General features: G+C 37.9%; 1 protein-coding gene across 1 annotated transcript in view; it reads right to left on the reverse strand.

Moving 5' to 3' along the window:
- The window catches only part of UNC5C (unc-5 netrin receptor C), a 395930-nt gene that overhangs the window by 145719 nt on the left and 229772 nt on the right, over positions 1 to 20439 (reverse strand). The window contains exon 2 of the mRNA XM_060011612.1: positions 12625 to 12846. Within this exon, the coding sequence (XP_059867595.1) occupies positions 12625 to 12846 (222 nt within the window). The remainder of the gene's footprint in view (positions 1 to 12624; positions 12847 to 20439) is intronic.

Genomic DNA, 20439 nt, shown 5'->3' on the forward strand with positions numbered 1-20439 from the left:
TCTTGTGCTCCACCTATTCGTCCTTCCCTTCCCCGGCAACCACTGATTTTTTTACTGTCTCCATAGTTTTCCCTTTACCCAAATGTCAAATAGTTGAAATCACACAGTATGTAGCCTTTTCAGATTGATTTCTTTCACGTAGTAATATGCCTTTAAGATTCCTCTCTATCCTGCCATGACATGACAACTTATTTTTTTTTTTTTAGCACTGAATAATATTCCCTTGTCCGGATGGACTAAAGCTTATTTATCCATTCACCTACTGAAGGACATCTTGGTTGCTTCCAAGTCTTGGCAATTATGAATAAAGTTGCTATAAACATCCATGATTTTGTGTGAACATAAGTTTTCAGTTCCTTTGGGTAAATACCAAGGAGTGCAATGGCTGTGTCATATGGTAAGAGTATGTTTTGTTTTGTAAAAAACCGCTAAACTGCCTTCCAAGTGGCTGTACCATTCTGCTTTCCAACCAGAAATAAATGAGAGTTCACGCTGTTCCACATTCTTGCCAGCACTGGTGTTGTCAGTGTTCTGAATTTTGGCCATTTGAATAGATTTGTAGTGGTATTTCATTGTTTCAATTTGCATTTTCCTGATATATGATGTGGAGTATCTTTTCATATGTTTACTTGCCACCTATTTGTCCTGTTGGTGTGGTGTCTGTTAAGGTTTGTTGCCCTTTTCAACTGTCATATTAAGTGACTTCTTCTTGACAGATGTTTGGTGACTATAGTGGGCTAAATGGTGGCCCCTAACAAGATTATGTTCACATATGAGTCCCCAGAACAGGGGAATGTTACCTTATTTGGTAAACGGGTTTTGCAGATAGAGTTAAATTAAGGATTTTGAGAACTTGAATTATCAAGGTGGGCCCTAAATCCAGTGATAAGTGTCTTTGTAAGAGACATACAGATAAGACAGACAAAGAAGAGAAAGTGATGTGAAGACAGAGGCAGAGATTGAAGTGATGGGGCCACAAGCCCAGGAATGCCGGGACCCCCACCAGAAGCTAGAAGAGACAAGGAACAGATTTTCCTCCAGAGTCCCCAGAAGGAGTGTGACTCTGCTGGATTTCAGACTTCTAGTCTCCAAAACTGTAAGAGAATAAATTTCTGTTGTTTTAAGCTACGAATTTCATAGTAATTTATTGTGGCAGCCCTCAGAAACTAATACAGTGACTAAGGGCATTTATTCTCTGTCTGTACATTCAAAGAGTAGACTCAAGAATCTGAAAGAGCAAAAAGGTGAGGAAAAGCTGTCTGCCACGCAGTGTTTTTCTGGTTTCACAAATGCCCCATGGGATGGGTGTGGGGAGGTAGCCTTTTAGTCACTAATGTCATTTCAAACAGAGGGCATCATTGTCTAGAATCATCAAGGCTGTAGCTATAAAAAGAGGCATGTCATTCATTCCCTGCCATTCCTGGAACTGCCTTGTACAGAACATTCCCCTGGGTTTTTCCAGCTAAATTTTAATTCACTCAAGCGCTGGAGTTCCCCCCTCTTCCGTCAGGAGGCTGGTATCTCTCAGCCTGAGAAGTTTAATAGGCAGAGACAGGCGAAAGGATATTGAAGAAAGCAGGGGCTCTCTACCATGTAACTCTATACCATGGAAATATCAAGAGGTTTCACAAATTTATTCTCATAATGAAAGGAGAACCCAAGCAAACAGTAAAGCATACTCTTTTCCACTCTCTCTTTTCCCTCCTCTATTTTGACCTCTCTAGACTGTGATCTCCTTAAGTGCATCAGGTCTTAGTTTTATCTCTACTTACAGCACCAAGTAAAGTATCTGGGTCATGGTTTTTGAATAGAAAGTCTATGTACTTCCTCTATGCTGCATTTTCACAGCAGTGTCTCAACAGTTTTCAAGCCTGGTTGTACATTAGCATTGCTAGTGAGCTTAAAACAAGCAGACAGACAAAGAAAAAGCTATGCCCTGTTCCCAATTAAACCATTCTCTCCGGGGGTGAGGCCAGGACATACGTATTTTCAAAAATCTCCCACTGATGATTGTCAAATGCAGCCACAGGGTTGACAGCAAATGCCTTAATATTTCCTTGCTGCTCTTGCTTTCATGTTCTTGGAGATTTCTTCCGAAACAGATTTCAAAAATCAGGTTAAGCCCTCAATGAAATTAGGAATGAGTCTAAGACTTCCCTAATCTGAATTGTTTTTCATTGCTAGATATTATACTTCCTACATGCTGTGCTTGCTTTTTTGCCAGACCCTGATATTCTGCTAACTGTAGTTCTCATGTTTTATATGCTGGTTTTGTATCTCCAAATAGTGCTTTTCAGAGGAACTGGCAAGACTGGTTATTTCAACAGGCATCGCCAAGAGGGCTCTGAAAATCCCTAGCTAAGGGATGATTCTGGATTGACGAAATTAGGGGGAGAAGACTAAAGAATCCAGAGCAAGTAAAGGCTTCACCCCTCAAATTTCAGCATTAGATTATTCATTGATTGCAATATTTTTTTAACTAAAAACTTATCTGTTCTGTTTTTTAAGATGCCCCAAAAACGTGGGGTGAGGAGGGAGAAAATTTTGAGCCAAGTATTGGGAGAATATTGAATAGGAAGATTTAGTGATAGATACAGAGCCTCAAACAGAATGGATAACAATTCCTGACATCACAACATAAGAAGGACAATAACCTGGGTCGTTATTACATAATTATCAACCAGGTTTATTTATATTTAGCATAATAGGTACAGACACCAAAAAAGAACATTTAACTTTGCAGAGAAAGGCCTGCTCTTTAGGAAGCTAACCCTCTTTTTTAAGCTGAAATTGTTCTCAAACTTCCTTAAATAAGATGATAAATCCATTTCATATTATAATCTGGAACTCTGTTAAGTATGTTCCTTCCCATGAAAATAAAGAACAAGAAACTCTCTTTAAAACCCTTACATAGGGCTTCCCTGGTGGCGCAGTGGTTGAGAGTCCGCCTGCCGACGCAGGGGACACGGGTTCGTGCCCCGGTCCGGGAAGATCCCACATGCCGCGGAGCGGCTGGTCCCGTGAGCCATGGCCGCTGAGCCTGTGCATCCGGAGCCTGTGCTCCGCAACGGGAGAGGCCACAACAGTGAGAGGCCCGCGTACCGCAAAACAAAAACAAAAACAAAAAAAAAACCCTTACATATTTTAGCCAAACATTAGATTAAAAATACATTATGGCTTTTAACACTTGTGCTATTCTCACTTTGAAGTGGGCATATTAAAACTCTAAGCCATGGCATATGCATGGTTGCTGGGCACATGGCAAAATTGCTATAGCAACACAGTCACTAGTTGTGCTCCTGAAATGCCCTGTTTGGGTAGCAAGTAATCTAGTGAAGAATGGTTCTTGGACTCCTGTTTCTTATTGTAGTCTCTGTATGAGCCTAGGGGTGGGTAGCATTTGATCTTCTCTTCTCAAAATTTAGAAAGGCACACACACAAACACACTCACACAAATATACATATGTATGTCCTTACATATCAACTTATATGCATATTCTTGATTACACTGTATTAATCTTAACGGTAGGAAGAGAAAGGAGCAATGCATTACAAGTAACCTTGCCCTAAGTGTTATCTGGCAAGGGAGAATTCCTTTGTGTTCATTACATTAAAAACTCTCGCTGTATATAATTTTAGAAAATTTCTGTTTTCCTCTAATGAAACACAGCTAGCTAAAACTGCATTGAAAGATGTGATGTGTTCTTGCCTTTACTTTAATCATGTTCTTACTCTACAATCATGTTTAATACAATCATGTATTAAAAAATACATGGTGTTACATTTTTCTATACAGTATGTAATTCAAATCTTAAACATCTTCCCCATGGGATAAAACTGAATTAAAATTATATAGTTCTGTAAATATGGTGTAGTCAGGGTGTTTTGCATGCAGTATGTACAGAATCTATAATATTGATGTTTGCAAATATTGGAATTATAAAACACACAACAACAACAATAAAAACTTCATGACAATGACATATTAGAAACAAAAGGAATCCAGAAGTGTAGCCCCGAATTTTTCAAGTACTCACTTCTGTTTGTAAGTTAGGAAAAGAATGGAAACAAAAGCCAGCTTTATACACAGTGAGAGCCCAAATCACTCAGCTAGCCAAGGCTATTTTCATGCTAGAATGGAATGAAAGCAACTAAAATCCAAGTCCTAGAACTCCAATCCAACCAACTTTTGTAATTGCAGCTGGGATATGTTGGCCATGTGAACTCAGGTGTTTAAAAAAAACGTCGATGTGAAATTAGGATAAATCAATTGTGAGCACTAAAAAATGAAGAATATGAAAAAGTATATATTTCAGGATAATTAATATTCTGTTATCACTAACTGGTAACTAGTTTCTTGCCAAGTTACCTGATTGACTCAGTGGAAAAGCCTTAATGTACTACATGGATCCTTGACAGTTTTCTATTTTTATTTTGGGGCTAGTCTCATGCCAAAAAGAAAAATTGTTAGTTTCTAGTATTGAAAGAAGGACCTTTGAGAAGGAAATCAAATAAATAATTGATTTATATTCCGGAATCATTTATCTTCATTGGCAGACAAACATATTACAAATATAAGGCTCTATTCTTGCAAAGGCAATACTCCCACTGAACTACATAACAAAATATGGAATAAAGTTCAAATAGGGCTTCCAAATTTTATGCATCATTTACTAAAATTTAAACAAAGCCCACCGAACTTCCTTTAGAAAATATTAGTTCTATTAATGAGAACTAAGTTTACAGTAATTATTTTGCATGGAGAATAACAACTGGTCTGAAAATTGTGTGTATTTAATGTGTAAAGTAACTACTCTTATAGAAGATTATGCTATGTGCATTTCTCAAATTACCTATTCACGAAGTATTCCAAATAAAAACATCATTAGTTTGTATCACTACATTTCATTTACCTAAATTTAGTAGGATGAATGGCTACAATCTCACAAACTTTTATTCATCATCTCTTGTGCTTAATGCCATATGTTATAAACTACAAAAGGCAAAGCTTTACAAAACACAGGCCCTACCATACCATTCCAATCTAGTTGAAGAGACAGAGATTTTATATATATCATAAATAACATATGATTGAATTACAAGAAACTGCCATTTTTGTACCTCAAAAATGACTGAATATTGGTAACTTCTCATGTATAATACACATATACATTTCACATTTATGACTATAATGAAAATGGAAGCACACATAAGTGAAATGCGGACATGTTTATGCTATGACTTGGGGTTTTATAGAAGGATTCACCTATGATATTGCTTTTGAGATACTTCTTTAAGAATGAGTAGGATTTTTGGGGTTTCCCTGGTGGCACAGGTTGAGAGTCCGCCTGCCGATGCAGGGGACACGGGTTCGTGCCCCGGTCCGGGAAGATCCCACATGCCGCGGAGCGGCTGGGCCCGTGAGCCATGGCCGCTGGGCCTGCGCGTCCGGAGCCTGTGCTCCGCAACGGGAGAGGCCACAACAGGGAGGGAGAGCCCCGCGTACCGCAAAAAAAAAAAAAAAAAAAATGAGTAGGATTTTAACAGAGGTAGGACGGAGGAAAGTATGGTATAAAGAAACATTATTTCATACAACACACATTTATTGAGCACCTACTAAGAACCCAACACCAAGTTAAGCATGAAGCTAGATAGCAAAAAAGATAGACATAATCCCTGAATTCATGGACCTTACTCTTCAGCTCATAATGTTTAGACTGAAGAGGAGAGAGAACTTGGGAAAGGAGAAGTGATAACTGTCCCTTTCAAATAACTAAAATTAGGAATAGGCCAGGAGATGACCAGACCTATTTCCTAAAGTTCCATATGACAAAAGTAGCACCATTAAGTCATGATAACAGAAAACTGATTCTGCTCACTTTAATATAATTGAATGAGAAGCATGCCAATAATTCATTGAGTTTAAATGACTGTTACAGTCTCACAGCTTAAACCTTCTAGGATCCCAAGACACAAAAGTGTAGAGTATTTGCATTCATTTAATAAAATTTAAACAAATCTTACATAATTTCCCTTTGAAAATGTATGAGCAGCATTTTCTAAATCATGTCTTGGTGTGACATTAAGTTCTCATGATATTTTAACAGAGGTTCTGAGAAAAAGAGTTCAGCTACCAAACAATATGAGGTTAAAAAATATTTTTCCACTTCTGGGACCTTCCTGGGACTTCTACATGCAAATATACTTTATACTTTCTCCAAAAGGATAATATAATTATTGCAGTGTTTCCGAAATTATTTGACCGCAAAGATTTTTGTTTGTTTCCTTTTTGTTTTTTTCCCAAATAGCACTTATAAGACACTGGTGGTTCACTGAACACAGTTTAAGAGGAAAAACCAAACTGGCCTAGCATACGGAGCATGCGGTGGGGGAGAAACTATTAAAATAAGGCTAGAAAGTTTGATTAAGAACAGACTGTACTGAAGCTTTTGAATATATGACCAAGGAGGATATGCTTTATTCCATGGACAAAGACATATATTTTAAGAAATGGAATGATATAAACACTTGGGCCTGTTCTTTAGGCCTATAACTACCTGGAGAATTAATTGCTGAGGAGAAAGGCTGACACCAAGAAAGTGTAGGAGGCTATTTAAATAATCTAAGAGGTATATAATTAAGGCCTATACTAGGGGAGTAGCATCAAGAATTAAAAACAGAAGGATGTTTTATGGGAGAATTCTGAGAAGGAATTAGCAGTATTTGATGATCACTTTGGCTACTGAAAGAAGGGATAAAGCTGAGATTTCTGTTTTTGCTGATGGAATGGAATAAAGAGGTATCTAAAATAGGAAGACAAGAGGACAAAGAATTTCAACTGTGCCACTCTTGTAACAAATAGGGATCTGAGTGAGCACAATATATTTTTTAAAAGCTCTGTCTTGAGTAAAGGCAATTTACTTTAATTTGTATCCAAGTATAGTTTCTCTTCATCAATTTCTTTTTTTTCTGTTAAGGCTCACCAATTGAAATTCTTTCCAATTTTGCTATTTGTCCAAATGTTAAATACCTTCACAAATAAAAATAATCAAATCCTAATGAGCACTATCTTAATTATTAAAGAACCACAAAGGGTCACATATGAAAAACTTGACACAAGGCAAGAAGGGAGATGAATACCATGAAAGATAAATGTTTAGCTGACATTTGGAACCAGATTTCCTTTCCTGAGAAAAGGGATAATTGTATTACATAGCTCTTTTTTTAGCTCAATTTAGTTATGTGTTCAAAGTTATGGTAGAATTTAGGGAGACACTGACTACAGGGCCAAGAGCAGAGGCTTTGGAATCAGAGAACCCTGGGTTCTGAGCCTCAGTTTTCTCATTTGCAAAAGGAGAATCCCAAAATTATCTCATAAGATTGCTGTGATGACTAAATGTCATAATACATGACATTCAGTATAAAGCTCGGAACTCTCTGTGTTGGTCCTATTGATAATATTCTGCTATTGTGAGCAAAAAAGATGAAAAGGGAAAACCTAGGGTTTAGTAAAATTTCAAGCCAACTGAGGTTTTCTAAACTCCCTTGGTTCTTCACAGAGGGGAAATATTTACTTTTCAATGGTGAATCTTAGGTACCATGGAAACAAGGGTTGAAAAGGCTTCAAGTAAATAGAAAGCAAGCAACCAAGCCTGAGCTTTTCGTAAAAATGTAACCATAAAATTTTGAGTAGATCAAAATTTCTTTGGAATCCTGAAAGGAACATGGGTACTTATTACTATATTATCAAATCAAGAGCTTCTCAACATTGAAAATTTCTAAACCATCTAATATATGCTGCTTTCCACTTTTCTGTTTCTTAATATTACATGTTTGCAAGAAATGCAAACGTGATTTAAATGATGGAAAAGCAAACAGTAACAGTAATGAATGATCTTTAATCAGTATATTTTATGATCAATGGTATATAGCTTTGCTCAGTGAATATAAATAATCATTTACTTAATACTTCAGAGCAAGAGAGCATATTAAAAGGAAGAATTTTGTGAATTGGAGAGAAACTTTTGTTCTTTTTTGTTTTGTTATGTTGTAGTTTTTTAATTAAAACGTACTTCTGATGGAGATTTTACTGAATGCAGTTGATTTTTCTTAGTTGCAAGGCAAGGTACCTGATTGCCACATGCTTCCAGATATCATTATTCTAAGGTAGAGGGACCTATAAAAACAAACTTTTTGCAATGACTTCTCTCTGTCCTATCATCTAAGAGCCAATCTGATTTTTAAAATGCCAAGAAAATTTCTCTAATTTGTAATATATTTCAAGACAATGTATCCTAACATTTCTTGATATTAAGAATCACTAAGGCCCATAACAAAACAATACTCAGACTGTATTAAATAAAGAGTTGAGCACCAAAGTTGCAGGTAAATCTAACCTCAGAGGAAAAAACCCCCAAACCGAGCAGTTCAATTCCATTCACACTGTTCTGATCTCACAGGAAAGCAAAGAGCTCTAATATGAGGCCTACAAATTCCCCCACTTCCAGTAGTTGTACAGATTGGGGATTCATGATAACAGGCAAAAAGACGCAGTAAAGTAGTTTGGGCTTCTAAAATTCAGGTTTCATTATCTATCAAGAAAATAAAATGTTCACAGGATTGAACAAAAATCAAACAATAAAAGAAGTATTTTACTGCCCCAGATTCTGACCTGTCAACTGCTTGTATGTTTTTCAAAAAAATCCCAATGCATAGACAAATACATGTGCATTCTCTTTTTTCCATAATAAGGACATATTGCACACAATGTTCTGTACTTTGGTTTTCATTTCATATTTTATCTGAGAGATTTTTCTACAGCTTCACATATGGAGAAACCTCACTGGTTTACAAAGCAGCACAGTATTCCATCCTAGAGTTGATCAGCCCTTGATATGCTAACTGCAACAAGGGTGCAATGGACCACCTTTCACACAAGTCTTTGTGCTCATTAGGAATTTTATTTTTAGATAGTTCCTAAACTTGTAGTTACTGAGTGAAAGAGTGTATACATTTAAATATTGATAGGTATTTTCAAATTGATCTTCAAAAAGATTACATCAATTTGCAACCTCATCAACAAAGTATGAAATACCCCTATCCCACTCCTTCATCAACACTGTATACTAAGAACTGTTCTGATCTTGACAACATTTTCTTAGATGCGTATTTACCATTTACATTTCTTTTCCTATACCTCCCTTTTGAAACTCTGCTCAATTTTTTATACTGGGTTGCAGATCTTTTTCTTAACATATTTTAAGAGCTAGTAATATATTAATTAAATTAGCCCTTTGATTAGTATATATCTGTCCCTTGGTTTTTGTGCTTTTCTTGCTTTATTTAAATTTAATAATGCTTTTTCAAAAAATAATGTTTTCTTATAAAGCTTCTGGATTTTGTCTTCATTAAAAAAGCTTTTATCACCATTGAAACCAAACAACCAACCAAAAAACTGCCAAAATTTTCTCCTAGTGACGATGGTGATGACTACCAATGACAACAATGATGACAGTGATGATGATAATGATGATGATGTTAAGCCCTAACATCTAGAATTTATTTTATTCTAAAGAATGATCTAGAACTCAAGCTTTATTTATTTATTACTTTTCTAACTGCCTACGTTGTGGGTTTAAAAATCATCTTCAACATATTGTAAAATGCCTTAGATTTTATTTCCTAGTTTCTATTTTGGTCCTTTAATCTGTGTATCTTATTCTTTGCTATGATCAAACTTCTTTAGCCTTATAATACACTTATAAAAAGCTGGTATTTCCTTATTATGCTACTATTTTATAATTCTTCCAGCTATTTTCACAAATTATTTTTCATACAATGTTGGCGACTTTATGGATTCATTTACAAATAGCAAACATTTAAAAATATTGTCTTTCTATCTAAGAACAAGATACGTCTTTCTATTTATTCAAGTCATTCTATTTTTTTTGGTCTCTGAGTAGATTTTTTTTTTGCGGTACGTGGGCCTCTCACTGTTGTGGCCTCTCCCGTTGTGGAGCACAGGCTCCGGATGTGCAGGCTCAGCGGCCATGGCTCACGGGCCCAGCCACTCCGCGGCATGTGGGATCTTCCCAGACCAGGGCACGAACCTGTGTCCCCTGCATCGGCAGGCGGACCCTCAACCACTGTGCCACCAGGGAAGCCCTAGATTTTTATATTCTTCTAAAATTCTACAAATTTCTTGATAGCTTTGTATCTACATTTTTTACATTGTTATTGTAAATTATGTATTTTATTCCATTATAATTTGAATCGACTGTACTTACAAAAGTTGATGGGTTATGTATATCTTTTATCAGCCACTTTTCTATATTCTCTTAATGTTTTTTCAATTTTTTCCTATGAAACTGCATAAGTTTTCCAGACCTACAAAATCATATTTGTCCAAATGATAGCTTTCAACTTGCTTTATAATTTTTATGTTTTTCAGTTATTTGTCTTGTCTAATTGCATTGGCTAGTGTGTTAAGAACAATACCAAATAATACTAGTATCTGTGGGTATCTCTGTCTTTTTCCTAAATCTAAAGGTAATCATTCCCCTGGATGTTCACTATCTTGTACAGTTTTGCATCAAAACAAAAGACAACAAAAATGTATGCTGTGTTCCACTCTAAATATGAATACTATGCAAGTATTAGGGCTGATAAGTCTTTCCTTAGCTCTACTCTATTCCCTTCTGAACTTGAAACATGCCATATATTTTCATTTATAGTTGCTTTAAGAAGTATTTTTAATCATTGGTATATGCAATAGTAATTAATTTTATGTGGAAATAGTAAAAAAATATAATGCTTTATGGAGAGGAAATGTCTTTTAAAAAGAAAATAAAAATACACACACACACAAACACATACACACACACACACATTACCAAGACAGCATAAAGCTGCTAGAGGTGCTCCATATCAGAGCACTTTTGTCTTTATTTACAATCTTCCTATAAAAGCTTTTTTATTAATCTAGTAAAGACAAGCCTAAGTATGTTTATGACTCTCATTTTAGTTTTGTGATTTCTTTCTTTTCCTCTTACTATTAAAATGTGTGTGTTTGAAATCTTTACAAATAAATGAGCTGAAACAAATAAAACTCAATTCACGAGATTTTGAAGACATCTGGTGGAGTTATTTACTGAGTAATTAGACCAAGAGGTGTAACAGACCAATTCCCTGAAGGAAGAGACCATACAGTTGGATACCCAGTTATTTCTATAGTCATCAGCTTGCATGCAGTGAGCATATTGATTCACAAATTGACAATTATGTAGAGCTGCCACCTGATTTTCTAAGACCATTTGTGTTACATAAGTATATGTATATGTCTCGCATGCATTTTTTTTTTAAAGATGCCTCTTCTCAGGCCTCTCACAGTCTGTTATATTTATGCTCCATCACCTAATAGCTCTTTATTATTAGAGACACTGAAAGCAGATTTCCTTCAAATGCTGGTCACTGCTTGCCCCTCATTAACCAACATTTGGATACAAATATGAATTAATTACAATTGAATTTTGAAAACATGTATCCATTTTGGTACGTAGAGATATTTATGAAAGAAAATGAAGATATTTAAATGCTTTCACTTTTATCATATTTGTCACTATTTAGCTTGGACATATTGATCAATAAAGTCTTAATTTTTAAAATACATGTCAATGTAAAATCACAGATCTAGAAGGGATGTGAAAGTTCAAATTGTTATTCTTCCTACTGGAGACCAACAAATGTTGAATCTCTATAGAAAGATATATATCTTTTAAGTTTAAAATAACTCTAGGGGTTTCCAGAACTATCTTAACTTACCCATTGTGGAATAAAGATTTCCTATCAAGAAAGTTTCCTTTATAGCCAGTGTAAATCCCACCGTTTATTAAGACCTACTTCACCCTCTTTGCCTTTAGTATTTTACTATTAAGAATGATGTTTACAGAGCAATAAAGCCAGGAGTTTTAACAATGCCAGAAGCAAAGATACTCTGATGAAGACCCACCCAGATGGAGTCTACACCCACAACTTCTCTTTGTGGATCCCACAATATCACTATTCTCAATCACTCCTGATTTAACTTTAGCCAAGAATTAGGTAATTAGGATTCATTTTTAGATGTAAGTTAAAGGTACAGAATATTTTGAGTCTACAATGTTTACAAATTGTTTAAAAATATATAAGGGGAAACAATGCATGGAAATTAACATTTGACAGCCATGTAAACATCTACAATTTATCCTTAATTGAACATGTTCCTCAATCCCAGGATATTTAGACCTGACACCAGACTTGACACACAAGTGAAATTCAAGGTCATCTTTTACTGGGGTATTTATTTACCATAATTCAGTCTATTCACTCTCATTATTTATCTTCTTAAGCATGAACCATGCCTTAATTCTATGCAGTCTAACAGGAATCAAATCAAGATTTACTCATCACGTTTTACTTTGCAATGCATGGAAAGAGATCACCAAATCTTAACCAAACTGATTTAAAACTTTTTACCAAAGGATAGTAATTCTATTTTCAATTTCAATAATTGAAAGAACAATATGACAACATGCCAAAGTAGTAAGTGAATCCTAAACAGCAGTCCAAATGCAATGGAAAACTCACCAGAGGTTTCGTCTACCCTTTCATCTACTATGTGGTCTTTCTGATGAACCCATTCACTATTGCACTTGAAGTAGATCTGGGTGGCAGGACTGGCTTTACAATACAGGTTCACAGGCTTATTCTTCACAATATAAGCTTCTTCAGGCTCAATAAGGAAATGTGGCAGAGGCTCAGGTGGATCAGATGGAAAGGTTTCTGGGAGTTCATGAAAAAAGTCGTCCTCTGGTAAAACAAGAAGAAAGTGAAAAATGTTCAAAACATTGTAGCCATTTTCTTTTCACTTGCTACTCTTTCAAAAATAATGAAACTGTGGGTATTCATTAGTCAAATCCATTTCACCTGCCTTCATTAATCAAGGTCTACAAAAGACTTGCATGTCCTCCAAGAGCACCTCACCTAAACAATAAGATGTTTGCTTGAGTCATTTTCTAGGAACTTGGAGTTAGCTGTGTCTACTCTGAGCTAAGCTGGTTAAAACTGGATAGGACCACTGACCCTTCAACTGGGCACACGTGAGTGTACACTGGGTGATCTTTTGACATCAGAGGGCTGAAAACTCCACCCTCAGATCTTGCAAAGGGCCTTCTTTTTTTTTTTTTTTTTTTTTTTTGTGGCATGTGGGTCTCTCATGGTGGTGGCCTCTCCTGTTGCGGAGCACAGGCTCCGGACACGCAGGCTCAGCGGCCATGGCTCACTGGCCCAGCCGCTCCACGGCATGTGGGATCTTCCCGGACTGGGGCACGAACCCGTGTCCCCTGCATCAGCAGGCAGACTCTCAACCACTGCGCCACCAGGGAAGCCCAGGCCTTCATTTTTGAGTGAACAGAAGCCTGTAGATGAGTTACGCCTGTGTGGAACAACAATTACTGCATCTTTTTCCAATCACCCTTCCCCATGCTCCCCATGCCTTAGACCACCCTGTTTCTTTATTTTTCCTCATAAATACCCCCAAGCCCTTGCCTTTGTGGAAGTGCTTCTGAGACTTATTCCTAATTTCCTTACTTGGCTGCCTTGTGAATAAATCCTCTCTTTCCTGCAAACCAAGGCATCTCTGCATTTTGACTTGCTGCATATTGGGCAAACAAACCTGGTTGGATAACAATAATGATTCCTATATCATCTAGTTAAGTAATTTGAGGGCCTGCTATGAACCAGGCAGTATGTTAGGTCTATTGACTGGTTGTTCAATTAAGGATTTAGATGATTATTCTCATTTTTACACATGGCAAAACTCAACATCCAGCAGGATACCTGATCCCAGTTCTGCTATTTACTACCTGAAAACTCAGGTGGTAAATAGCTAAACTGGGATCAGAACCCAGTTTTGTCACCATCGAAAACTGTGATCTTCCCAACATAGCACTGCACCTCCCACTACACTGTGTTAGCCTTGAGAGCTGACAAAAGCAAGAGGAACTTCATTAGAAAAATTTATTTGAAAAGTATAAGGCTCGACCTTCAAGATGGCGAAAGAGTAAGACATGAAGACCACCTTCCCCCCGCACAAATACATCAGAAATACGTCTAGATGTGGAACCATTCCTACAGAACACCTACTGAATGCTGGCAGAAGACCTCAGACATCCCAAAAGGCAAGAAACTCCCTAAGTACCTGGGTAGGGCAAAAGAAAAAAGAATAAACAGAGACAAAAGAATAGGGACGGGACCTGCACCAGTGGGAGGGAGCTGTGAAGGAGGAAAGGTTTCCACACACTAGGAAGCCCCTTCGCGGGCAGAGACTGCGAGTGGCGGAAGGGGGAAGCTTTGGAGCCGCGGAGGAGAGCGCAGCAACAGGGGTGCGGAGGGCAAAGCGGGGAGATTCCCGCACAGAGGATCGGGGCCGACTGGCACTCACCAGCCCGAGAGGCTTGTCTGCTCACCCGCCAGGGCGGGCGGGGCTGGGAGCTGAGGCTCGGGCTTCAGTCGGATCCCATGGAGAGGACTGGGGTTGGCGGCGTGAACACAGCCTGCAGGGGGTTAGTGAGCCAGGGCTAGCCAGGAGGGAGTCCGGGAAAAGTCTGGAGCTGCCAAAGAGGCAAGAGACTTTTTCTTGCCTCTTTGTTTCCTGGTGCGTGAGGAGAGGGGATTAAGAGCGCTGCTTAAAGGAGCTCCAGAGACGGGTGCGAGCTGCGGCTACCAGCGTGGACCCCAGAGACGGGCAGCTGCTGCTGCCGCCACCAAGAAGCCTGTGTGCGAGCACAGGTCACTATCCACACCTCCCTTCTGGGGAGCCTGTGCAGCCCGCCACCGCCAGGGTCCCGTGAACCAGGGACAACTTCCCCGGGAGAACGCACGGCGCGCCTCATGCTGGTTCAACGTCATGCCGGCCTCTGCCGCTGCAGGCTCGCCCCGCATCCGTGCCCCCACTCCCGCCTGGCCGGAGTGAGCCAGAGCCCCCGAATCAGCGGCTCCTTTAACCCCGTCCTGTCTGAGCGAAGAACAGATGCCCTCAGGCGACCTACACGCAGAGGCGGGTTCAGATCCAAAGCTGAATCCCAGGAACTGTGTGAACAAAGAAGAGAGGGAAATCTCTCCCTGCAGCCTCAGGAGTAGTGGATTAAATGTCCACAATCAACTTGATGTACCCCACATCTGCAGAATACCTGAATAGACAATGAATCATCCCAAAATTGAGGCAGTGGACTTTGGGAGCAATGATATATATTTTTTTCCTTTTTGTCTTTTTGTAAGTGTGTATGTGTATGCTTCTTTGTGTGATTTGGTCTGTATAGCTCTGCCCTTTTTTTCTTTTTTTTTGGTTTATTTTTGTTATTCTTTTAGTATAGTTTTTAGCGCTTGTTACCATGGTAGATTTGTGTTTTGGTTTAGTTGCTCTCTTCTTTCTTTCTTTTCTTTTTTTAAATTACATTTTAATTTTTTTTACTTTTACTAACATTATTTTATTTTGTTTTTTTCTTTCTTTCTTAATTTCTTTTTGCTCCCTTTTCTTTTGAGCCGTGTGGCTGACAGGGTCTTGGTGCTCTGGCCGGATGTCACACCTCGGCCTCTGAGGTGGCAGAGCCAAGTTCAGGACATCGGTCCACCAGAGACCTCCTGGCTCCACATAATATCAAATGGCGAAAGCTCTCCGAGAGTTCTCCGTCTCAATTCTAAGACCAGCTCCACCTAACGACCAGAAAGCTGCAGTGCTGGACACCCCATGCCAAACAACTAGCAAGACAGGAACACAACACCACCCATTAGCAGAGAGGCTGCCTAAAAGCATAATTAGGTCACAGACACCCCAAAACACACCACCGGACGTGGTTCTGTCCACCAGAAAGACAAGATCCAGCCTAATCCACCAGACCACAGGCACTAGTACGCTGCACGATGAAGCCTACAAAACCCATTGAACCAACTATAGCCACTGGGGGCAGACACCAAAAACAACGGGAACTACGAACCTGCAGCCTGCAAAAAGGAGACCCCAAACACAGTAAGTTAAGCAAAATGAGAAGACAGAGAAACACACAGCAGATGAAGGAGCAAGGTAAAAACCCACCAGACTAAACAAATGAAGAGGAAATAGGCAGTCTACCTGAAAAAGAATTCAGAGTAGTGATAGTAAAGATGATCCAAAATTCTGGAAATAGAATGGAGAAAATACAAGAAACGTTTAACAAGGACGTAGAAGAATTAATGAGCAAACAATGATGAACAACACAATAAATGAAATTAAAAATTCTCTAGAAGGAAACAATAGCAGAATAACTGATGCAGAAGAACAGATAAGTGACCTGTTAGATAAAATAGTGGAAATGACTACTGCAGAGCAGAATAAAGAAAATTAAGAATTGAGGACAGTTTAAGAGACGTCTGGGACAACAATTAAATGCACCAACAGTTGAATTATAGGGGTCCCAGAAAAAGAAGACAAAAAGAAAGGGACTGAGAAAATATTTGAAGAGATCATAGTTGAAAACTTCCCTAATATGGGAAAGGAAATAGTCACTCAACTCCAGGAAGCACAGAGAGTCCCATACAGGATAAAGCCAAGGAGAAACATGCCAAGACACTTATTAATCAGACTATCAAAAATTAAATACACAGAAAAAATATTAAAAGCAGCAAGGGAAAAACAACAAATGACATACAAGGGAATCCCCATAAGGTTAACAGCTGATCTTTCAGCAGAAACTATTCAAGCCAGAAGGGAGTGGCAGGACATATTTAAAGTGATGAAAGGGAAAAACCTAAAACCAAGATTACTCTGTGCAACAAGGATCTCACTCAGATTCGATGGAGAAATAAAAACCTTTAGAGACAAGCAAAAGCTAGGAGAATTAAGCACCACCAAACCAGCTTTACAACAAATGCTAAAGTAACTTCTCTAGGCAGGAAACACAAGAGAAGGAAAAGATCTACAATAACAAACCCAACAATTAAGAAAATGGTCATAGGAATATACATATCAATAATTACCTTAAATGTAAATGGATTAAATGCTCCAACCAAACGACATAAACTGGTTAAATGGACAGAAAAACAAGACCCATATAAATGCTGTTACAAAAGACCCACTTCAGACCTAGGGACACATACAGACAGAAAGTGAGGGGATGGAAAAAGATATTCCATGCAAATGGAAATCAAAAGAACACTGGAGTAGCAATTCTCATATTAGACAAAACAGACTTTAAAATAAAGACTATTACAAGAGACAAAGAAGGGCACTACATAATGATCAAGGGATCAATTCAAGAAGAAGAAATAACAATTTTAAATATTTAGGCACCCAACATAGGAGCACCTCAAACCATAAGGCAAATGCTAACAGCCATAAAAGGGGAAATTGACAGTAACACAATCATAGTAGGGGACTTTAACATCCCACTTTCACCACTGGACAGATCATCCAAAATGAAAAGAAATAAGGAAATACAAGCTTTAAATGACACATTAAACAAGATGGACTTAACTGATATTTATAGAACATTCCATCCAAAAATAACAGAATACACTTTCTTCTCAAGTGTTCATGGAATGTTTTCCAGGATAGACCATATCCTGGGTCACAAATCAAGCCTTGGTAAATTTAAGAAAATTGAAATCATATCAAGCATCTTTTCCGACTGCAATGCTATGAAACTAGATATCAATTACAGGAAAAAACCTGTAGAAAATACAAACACATGGAGGTTAAACAATATACTACTTAATACCCAAGAGATCACTGAAGAAATCAAAGAGGAAACCAAAAAATACCTAGAAACAAATGACAATGAAAATAAGATGATCCAAAACCTATGGGATGCAACAAAAGCAGTTCTAAGGGGGAAGTTTATAGCAATACAATCCTACCTCAAGAAACAAGAAACACCTCAAATAAAAAACCTAACCTTACACCTAAAGCAATTAGAGAAAGAAGAACAAAAAAACCCCAAAGTTAGCAGAAGGAAGGAAATCATGAAGATCAGATCAGAAATAAATGAAAAAGAACTGAAGGAAACAGCAGCAAAGATCAATAAAACTAAAAGCTGGTTCTTTGAGAAGATAAACAAAATTGATAAACCATTAGCCAGACTCATCAAGAAAAATAGGGAGAAGACTTGGGCTTCCCTGGTGGCGCAGTGGTTGAGAGTTCACCTGCCGATGCAGGGGACGCGGGTTCGTGCCCCAGTCTGGGAAGATCCCACATGCCACAGAGCGGCTAGGCTCGTGAGCCATGGCCGCTGAGCCTGCACATCTGGAGCCTGTGCTTCGCAACTGGAGAGGCCACAACAGTGAGAGGCCCACGTACGGCAAAAAACAACAACAACAAAAAAAAAAGGGAGAAGACTCAAATCAATACAATTAGAAATGAAAAAGGAGAAGTAACAACTGATACTGCAAAAATACAAAGGATCATAAGAGATTACTACAAGCAACTATAGGCCAATAAAATGGACAACCTGGAAGAAATGGACAAATTCTTAGAAAAGCACAACCTTCCAAGACTGAACCAGGAAGAAATAGAAAATATAAACAGACCAATCACAAGCACTGAAATTGAGACCGATGGCTTCACAGGCGAATTCTATCAAACATTTAGAGAAGAGCTAACACCTATACTTCTCAAACTCTTCCAAAATATAGCAGAGGGAGGAACACTCCAAAACTCATTCTATGAGGCCATCATCACCCTGTTACCAAAACCAAACGTCACAAAGAAAGAAAACAACAGGCCAATATCACTGATGAACATATATGCAAATATCCTCAACAAAGTACTAGCATTCAGAATCCGACAGCGCATTAAAAGGATCATACACCATGATCAAGTGGGGTTTATCCCAGGAATGCAAGGATTCTTCAATATATGCACATCAATCAATGTGATACACCATATTAACAAACTGAAGGAGAAAAACCATATGATTATCTTAATAGATGCAGAAAAGGCTTTCGACAAAATTCAATGCCCATTTATGATAAAAAAACCCTCCAGAAAGTAGGTATAGAGGAAACTTACCTCAACATAATAAAGGCCATATATGACAAACCCAAAACCAACATCACTCTCAATGGTGAAAAACAAACCATTTCCACTAAGATCAGGAACAAGACAAGGTTGCCCACTCTCACCACTCTTATTCACCATAGTTTTGGAAGTTTTAGCCACAGCAATCAGAGAAGAAAAACAAATAAAAGGAACACAAACTGGAAAAGAAGAAGTAAAGCTGTCACTTTTTGCAGATGACATGATACTATACATAGAGAATCCTAACAATGCTACCAGAAAACTACTAGAGCTAATCCATGAATTCGGTAAAGTAGCAGGATACAAAATTAATGCACAGAAATCTCTTGCATTCCTATACACTAATGATGAAAAATCTGAAAGAGAAATTAAGGAAACACTTCCATTTACCACTGCAACAAAAAGAATAAAATACCTAGGAATAAACCTACCTAAGGAGACAAAAGACCTGCGTACAGAAGACTATAAGACACTGATGAAAGAAATTAAAGATGATATAAACAGATGCAGACATATACCATGTTCTTGGATTGGAAGAATCAACATTGTGAAAATGACTCTACTACCCAAAGCAGTCTACAGATTCAAAGAAATCCTTATCAAACTACCAATGGCATTTTTTACATAACTAGAACAAAACTTTTCACAATTTGTATGGGAACACAAAAGACCCTGAATAGCCAAAGCAATCTTGAGAAAGAAAAACGGAGCTGGAGGAATCAGGATCCCAGATTTCAGATTATACTACAAAGCTATAGTAATATACTGGCACAAAAACAGACATGTTGATCAATGGAACAGGATAGAAAGCTTAGAAATAAACCCACACACATATGGAGAAAAGACAGCCTCTTCAATAAGTGGTGGTGGGAAAACTGGACAGCTATAAGTAAAAGAATGAAATTAGAACACTCCCTAACAACATACACAAAAATAAGCTCAAAATGGATTAAAGACCTAAATGTAAGGTCTGACACTATAAAACTCTTAGAGGAAAACATAGGCAGAACACTCTGACATAAATCACAGCAAGAATCCTTTTTGACCCACCTCCTAGGGAAATGGAAATAAAAAGAAAAATAAACAAATGGGACCTAATTAAACTTAAAAGCTTTTGCACAGCAAAGGAAATCATAAACAAGTTGAAAAGACAACCCTCAGAATGGGAGAAAATATTTCTAAATGAAGCAACTGACAAAGGATTAATCTCCAAAATTTATAAACAGCTCATGCAGCTCAGTATCAAAACAACAAACAACCCAATCCAAAAATGGGCAGAAGACCTAAATAGACATTTCTCCAAAGAAGGTATACAGATTGCCAACAAACACGTGAAAGAATGCTCAACATCA

Source organism: Delphinus delphis, chromosome 5, assembly GCF_949987515.2.
Source record: "Delphinus delphis chromosome 5, mDelDel1.2, whole genome shotgun sequence".
Lineage (NCBI taxonomy): Eukaryota > Metazoa > Chordata > Mammalia > Artiodactyla > Delphinidae > Delphinus > Delphinus delphis.